The sequence below is a fragment of the Oratosquilla oratoria genome, chromosome 24 (genome assembly GCF_046742065.1).
Source record: "Oratosquilla oratoria isolate Oo_2021 chromosome 24, ASM4674206v1, whole genome shotgun sequence".
NCBI lineage: Eukaryota > Metazoa > Arthropoda > Malacostraca > Stomatopoda > Squillidae > Oratosquilla > Oratosquilla oratoria.
In genome coordinates, this window is record NC_134800.1 from 18494238 (window position 1) to 18502109 (window position 7872).

Sequence of the window (7872 nt, forward strand, 5' to 3'; positions counted from 1 at the left end):
TAATGAAGAAAAATATATGAAAAGAAATGAGCAATGTAGAAAAGGAAGAATGATGTATGAATAAACAAACTTTGATAAAATAAGAGAATTCTTTCAACAAGAAAACTGGGAAGGAATATACAAAGAAGAAACAACAGTGGAAGAGAAATGGAATATTTTGACAAAAATTTACAAAAAAGGAGTGGAAAAGTATGTCCCAAGACAAAAACAAGAAAAAGAATATGTAAAATGCTGGTACAACAAAAGTTGTAGGGAGTTAAAAGACAAAAGAGACAAAGCCTGGACCAGATGGAAAAAAGACAAGACCTGAAAAATGGAAAATATATACCGGTTATAGAAATGAATATGTGCAAACGTGCAGAGAGGAAAAGAGAAAATATGAAAAAGATGTCATAGAAAAGTGTAAAGATCAACCAAAACTATTCTACAGATTTGTAAACAATAAACTGAAAAATAAACAAGACTTGGAGAAATTAAGACAAGAGGGAGTTGAATACACTGAGGAAGTAGAAATGGCGGAAATTATGAACAAACATTTTAAATCAGTGTTTACAAGGGAGAACATACAACCTGAAGAGATTGAATGGAAAGAGAAAGTCCCCCCTATGGAAGAAATAGAAGTAACAAAGAATTAAATATTGACACACTTGAGTAATCTTGATGTCAGAAAATCGCATGGACCAGATGATATAGCAAACTGGATTCTGAAAGAATGCAGGAATGAACTGGCAGACAAAATACATAGCATACTAAACAGTTCCTTGAAAGAAGGAAAAGTTCCAGAAGATTGGAAAAAAGCAAATATAGTACCTATATATAAAGGAGGAAATAAAGAAAAACCTACAAACTATAGACCAGTCTCTCTAACAAGTACAATAGTAAAAATTTGTGAAAGAATTATCAAAAGTAGATGGGTAAAATATTTAGAAAAAAAACAGTGTTAAATCCAAGGCAATTTGGATTCAGACAAGGACGATCATGCGTCACCAATTTAATATGTTTCTATTCAAGGCTAATAGATATAATACAAGAAAGAGATGGATGGGCGGACTGTGCATTTCTAGACCTAAAGAAAGCTTTTGACAAAGTACCACATAAGTTGCTTAAGAAATTAGAAACTGAAGGAGGACTACAGGGAAAACTACTAAATTGGATGGAAGACTTTTTGCAAGAAAGAAAAATGAGAGTAGTGATAAGAAACCAGCACTCAAAATGGGATGAAGTAATAAGCGTTGTTCCGCAAGGAACAGTTCTGGCCCCAATAATGTTTGCTATATATATTAATGATATGGATGAAGGAATTGAAAGCTATAATTTAATAAGAACAATCAAAGTTGCATTTACATACCTGGATGAAGAAATGGTGAAGAAAATCCTAATCACCCTGATAAGACCAAGATTGGAATATGCAGCAACGATATGGTCACCAAGTACAAAAAAATGTATAAAAAAAAATTGAAAAAATACAAAGAGCAATTACAAAACTGGCACCAACACTCTCAAAACTATCATATGAAGAGAGACTAGAAAAGCTTGAACTACAGACACTAGAGCAAAGAAGAGAGAGAGGAGATTTGATAGCTATTTACAGAATCATGAAAGGCATAAAAATTACTGACAGAATCTGATAAAATGGGATGACAGAAATACAAGAGGACACGGAAAGAAAATAAAAAAAGACAGCTATAGAAGAGACTTGAAAAAGAACAGCTTTCCTCACAGAGTAATAAACAGTTGGAACAAGTTAGATGAGAAAGTGGTGTGTGCAAAAACAATACATGAATTTAAAAGTAGTTTAGATAAAATGAGATATGAAGACGGGACCCCACGAGCATAGCTCCCCTTCCCGTAAAATACAACTAGGTAAATACAACTAGGTAAATACACACACACACACGGCTCGGTGGCGGATTGGTAAAGCACTAGCCTCACAAGCCAGAGAACCGGGGTTCGATTCCCCGGCCGGGCGGAGATAAGTTGGGTTTGTCTCCTTTCATGTGTAACCCCTGTTCACCTAGCAGTGAGTAGGTACAGGACGTTAGTCAAGGAGTTGTGACCTTGCTGTCCCGGTGTGTGTGTGGTCTCAGACCTACCCAGAGATCGGCAAATAATGAGCTCTAAGCTCACTGCCGTAGGGTGGTGTCTGGCTGTCTCGACAGAGACTGCAGCAGATCCGAGGTGAATACACACACATACTAGCCCCGGCTTTGACGTATGGGCTTGGCTTGCGGCGCCGACCCTTGAATGGTGTGTGTTCCAAAATACCGTACATCGGTGACTGGCGGGAGACATCCTCCCCCAGAAAAATATAAAAGAATATGAAATTCTTATTTATTATTATCATCATTATTACTTATTGTAATAATTTTCCTATTTTTACTTATTGTTATAATTTTCCCATTTTAAGAGAAAAAGCGTCGCCACGGCGTGACTGGCGGTATCCATCTTCACTGAGAAAACTATGAAAAAATGAAATTGTTATATATATATATATATATATATATATATATATATATATATATATATATATATATATATATATATATATATATATATATATAAACTCTCCTAGGACTGGGCCTACGGCGATTTGCACACACACACACACACACACACACACACACACACACACACACACACACAATAATTTATCTTGGGATACTAATGGAGCTTGGGGGGAGATAAATGGTGAAATACTATAGGAGTGATATTGAGGCAAAACATCACAATATATATATAATATTATAATAGGTGTTCATTTATTCATTTGGTCCCGATTTTTGATTGAAGCCTTCCTCGAGGTGCCAAGATGGAAGGGGCCACATATTTTAATGTTTAAAGAAGTTGGATGTGCTTTGATAATATGAAAAGACAGTTATGTTTGTCAAACTAAATGGAATTCCGTTGTTTAGGGCTGAGGGTATATGAAAGAAAAACGACTCAATCAGGTTTTGAGATGTGCGTGAAAACGCATAATTTTATCTTAGAAATAATATAAAGGAAATTTCCTTAGAAAATATACGACAAAGGAATGCCTGATATTTTCGTGTTAAAAACAAACAAATAAGTGAATAAATAAAATCGAATGGGGATGATGCTTTATTCTGAAATAGCCAGTGTCCCAAAATAAACACTTCGAAATCGTATACACTTGGGCCCTTTCACTCGATTTGCAATGAAGCATTTTGTTTTCATTTCGTTTATTCGCTTTCTTCATAATTTCTAGTCTCGGTTAGACAAGTTCATTCTTCCATCCAAACAAATCCGTTTCAATATTTCTTTCAAATATTAATGAATAGATTATTTTTTCTGTGAACGTTCTCTCAAAATTTTATTGGGATTATCTTTGGTGGAACGTAAGCAAATGTATGTGGAAAAGGTGATAGAAAAACAGGTTGGATCAGGAGCACTGTTTTACTGACATTTCGGCTGAAGGTTGATAAGTAAGTTGGTCTTCAGTGACGGACATACTGCTGATAAGCATGTCTTGTCACTCTGAAGATGATTTGTTGTCGAACTGTCAGTGAAAAGTGTTCCCAATCCGGGTTTTCCTATCACCAGTTAGGCGTTCTTTCATTTATCCTTATTTGAAAATTCATGTTTGCTTATTCACTTAACATTTTTTCATTTATTATTTTTATTTAAATGTTTTTATTAATTTATTCAGTTAGCAAATGATATCGATTAAAAAAAAACATTAAGACCTTCGACCTTTTAAAACTTTAATACGTCCCCGGCGAGACATTTCATTGCACTATAAAGACGGATCCAAGTCCGACGCCTGGGCACGTCCATCCTTTGCATAGGGAGACGTTTGCAAAACACATTTTTATACTATTTCAGTTGAGGAGAAGAAACATTTCATATCGCGCGCCACTTTCAACATTTATCTACAACAGCAAATCCAATAACCTTTCCAAACAAGAACAACACAACTAGATAGAGATTAATGATATCGAGATATAAGATAAGGGCTGCAAATATGTAATCCTCAGGTGATATTGCCAGTCGATGGCGTCCCCCGATCAAATACTGCGTGTCTATCACCAGGGCACAGGACAGGAAAAAGGCGGCGAGGGACGCGATGAGGATGTTCAGCGCATGCGCGTAGAAGACGGCGCTCAGCATTAAAAAAGCAGCGCAGACCACCAGACCTGCACAAATGAATCCAGTCAACACGGAGAAGTCGAATTTGCTCTGGAAATGAACAGAATTGAGAACAAATGAGTACCGGCTTCGGAATCGCCTAACCATATATATGTTTTCATTCTAAAAACTAACACAGCAGGGATTGGAAGCATACCTGGAAAGCGAAGAGTGTAATGGCCAGAGAGACCGCACACGTAAGGCCGAGAGCCAGGACCACCTGCCAGACCTTGAAGGCGACAGCCACGCTCCCCAGCAGGAACCCCTCACACAACGTGACGAAGATGAGGAAACCGAAGTTGTAAGGAAATCTTCTGCTGACGTCGTTGAAGAAGGTCAGGACGATGAGGGCGACGGCAGTGAGGATGAGGGCAGAAACCCAGAGGGCCGAAGAGCTTGTCGAGATCCTTCGGAGTTCGGGAGTGAAGCTGAAAATGCTCGCTACTCCGACGGTGGAAGCGAGCTGGCAGCACAGAATCCCGTACACTTTTCTGGAAGCCACATAATACGTGTTGAAAGAACAGAGGATGTACTTTCGAAGAGATACTGAGCAACAGAATACATTTTTTTTAAACCTACAGTGCGAGGAAGGAGACACGCTGAAGACTTACAGGATAAAGGAACTCCGTACTGACTTCTCCGAGAACAGAAGTATATTGTTCCCAGGAACCTCTGCATTCTCTTCGCTTTCCATGGTTGGTTTCTATCAATGTCGGGGAGCGTCACGATCTGTTTCCGACCACCTTCGACCGAAAATCAAGCGATCGGTCGGCGACACAAAACCTATGCAAGTAATTGAAAAGGAGAAAGTTAATGTGGTTGATAAGATGAAAATCTATGTACTGGGGACTATTCAGTGTGTGTTGTAATATATCTATATTTATCAATCTATTTATCTAATTACCGACTAGGTAGAACAAAAATTAGAAAACTTATATTTTTACATTTGATAGTTTTACGTATCCTGAAATCTATATGATCATCAGAACGTTACATTTTTCAAATACCACAGGCTAAATGAAAAATAAGATTAGATATTTTTTTCTTTTAGTACGTCGTAGTAGAAGTGGGGCAAGTGATTGTTGGATGCATGTATGCATGCATGTACAGTATGTACGTATATATATGTATGTCTAAATGTATGTATGTCTGTATGCATGTCTACATGTATGTGTGTATATGTGTAATTACATTTACGTTGTCTGTCTTCATTCTAATTTGCTCCACAAATAGATGCATATATGTGGAAATTTATATTTCCCAAGATATTTTAATGTCATTTATTATCATTATCATTATTATTACTATAATTATTACTATTATTATTATTATTACTATCATTATTATAATCTTATTCAATTTCATTTAATTTTTCTTGCCATGTCCCCCTGAAGTTCTTTTGGTCCATACCAACAGTTCAACAGATCCTGTCTTTTTTCATTATTTTCTTCGTTCTAAGGATAAACTATCATATCACCTTATATCTCAGATTTTCTAATCTCTCCTTACGAGCAAGACAAGGGATCGTTCATTGTGTGTGTGCGCATTAATTAGATATTATCTATCACAGAAAATACGTTTGCAGTAGTGTCACACTTACTTGATTACAGTTTCCTGATGCATCATTTTCATGGGATGACGTCATGTCGTGTTGAAGCAAAATGAACCAAGAAAACGAATTTATTATCTCATCAATTCTTATAGAAATGACAAATGTGTATGTTAAAATACAAAAATCAAAGTATGTGGATATAAAAATTGATATAAAATCACGTTTGAAAGACCTCAATTTTATTTGATAGCTATGAATATCACAATGATACCCAATTTTCATTCTCAGACGATGGACCAGTTTCAAAGGGATGACGTCGTGTCGTTTTGAACTAAAATAAACTAAGAAAACGAATTTATCATTCACTCATCAATTCTCATTTTGAATGACAAATGTGTATGTTGAAAATACAAAGAAAAAATATGCGATTATCAAACGATATAAACTCAAGTTTGAGGAAACTTAATTTTATTTGGTAAATAAGAATATTGCTTTTTCACGGTAATACCAGTTTTTCATTCTCAGACGATCTTATTAGGCTAAAGGGGAACAGAATCCAGGTGGGTTTATTCAATTCTTTTTCTGATTCAGAACTAACTGCATTACAATAATTTTACTTAAAATCATTCAATTGTGCAATGTAATAAATTACGATAAGGCGATAAGGCCGCACGATATTATTGAGGTGTGTCAACAATGAAAAAAGATAAGACGAACAAGTAAAAGTGTAATACGAATTAAAAACGTTAATTATACTATAATACAAAAGCATTACACTTATTTATATTTATGAAGCTTGGCTACTCCTATAAGCATGTTTAGCAACCTTAAGTTTGGGAGCCGCAAATTTATGTGAACAACAATGAAACATCGACATCGTATGTAGCAAAAAAAATCAAAACGCTTTCTACTTTAGTGTGCATTTGCACAAGTACAAAACAATTATAATGAGCAAATAAACACTGGATATAATAAACATGATACTTGGGTATAGTTTCCTATATAAGAATTATTAGACAAATGAAGGGATACACGTCAGAATTTGACTTCACTCGTTGTGTTGAAAAAATTGATTGGGGGATACATTCACATCTAAATAAACATTTCAGCAACAGAATTTAGCAAGTGTGTTATGTTATTCCACGGATTCAATTTTTATTCTTTGTGGTGTGTTATCGCTCCTTGTGTGGTCAGATAATGGCACACATGGAAACCCATGGTTTATTTAGTGAAAAACAATATGGCTTTATCTCTGGACGATCGACAGTGCTTCAACTCGTAAATATTCTGGATAGATGGACTGAATTTATTGATGAGGGACTTACAGTGGACGTAATTTACTGCGATTTTATGAAGGCTTTTGACAGTGTTGCACACTAAAGATTATTAAGTAAAATCAGAAGTCATGAAATTGGATCGGAATATCTAGAATGGATTGCAGCATTTTTAACACAGACATCAAAGAGTAGTAGTGAAGGGGGAAAGGTCAGGATGGAAGCCTGTGACAAGTGGAGTACCTCAGGGGTCTGTTCTTGGACCACTGTTGTTTGTTATATTTATTAATGACCTCCCTGAAAGTATAATAAATGACAGTGAGATTTACCTGTATGCTGATAATTCAGATATTTAGATGCATAAAAGAATAAGAAAATTGTCAAAAGCTGCAGCAGGACGTACAGGAGGTATACTCATGGAGTGAAAAATGGTTGCTGAGTTTTCATCCGGGTAAGTGCAAGTATATGCGAATAGGAAGAACGAATATTGAAGATCAAGGCTACCGATTGGAGAAACAGCTGAAAAAAATTGCTTCTGAGAAGGATGTGGGAGTGATAATTAATGATAAATTAAGCTGTGTGGATCACTTGGCAGAGAAAGTAGATAAAGCTAACAAAATAGTGGGACTAATCAGAAGGACGTTTGTTACATTGGATGCAACACTATTTAAGTCTTTGTAGCATTGGTGAGACCACATCTTGAGTATGCTAACCAAGTTTGGAGTCTTCACTTGGTAAAAGGTATTGAGATGGTGGAGAATGTGCAGCGAAGGGCTACAAGGATGGCGCCAGGACTTAAAGGACTGAGCAATAAAGAAAGACTAGGGAGGTTGAATCTACCAACACTGGTATATAGAAGAGCACGGGGAGACATGATAGAAACCTACAAGATACTGACAG

The 7872-nt window shown here is 36.2% G+C and overlaps 1 protein-coding gene across 1 annotated transcript; it reads right to left on the minus strand.

Moving 5' to 3' along the window:
- Positions 1-2798: 2798 nt before the first annotated feature.
- LOC143038512 (protein lifeguard 1-like) lies at positions 2799-6806 on the minus strand. The gene is made up of 4 exons (XM_076207777.1): positions 5747-6806; positions 4758-4929; positions 4304-4637; positions 2799-4197 (listed from the first exon to the last, which is right to left on the minus strand). The coding sequence occupies exons 2-4, from the start codon at positions 4838-4840 to the stop codon at positions 3880-3882; spliced, it is 735 nt and encodes a 244-aa protein (XP_076063892.1). The 5' UTR covers positions 4841-4929; positions 5747-6806; the 3' UTR covers positions 2799-3879.
- Positions 6807-7872: the final 1066 nt, after the last annotated feature.

Excerpts from the sequence above, each read along its gene's own strand:
- LOC143038512 (XM_076207777.1), bottom strand. The coding sequence starts at position 4,840 with ATGGAAAGCGAAGAGAATGCAGAGGTTCCTGGGAACAATATACTTCTG. Across the intron at positions 4,638-4,757 it reads GTACGGAGTTCCTTTATCCT|AAAAGTGTACGGGATTCTGT; the intron begins GTAAGTCTTCAG and ends TGTGGCTTCCAG. Across the intron at positions 4,198-4,303 it reads TTACACTCTTCGCTTTCCAG|AGCAAATTCGACTTCTCCGT; the intron begins GTATGCTTCCAA and ends GTTCATTTCCAG.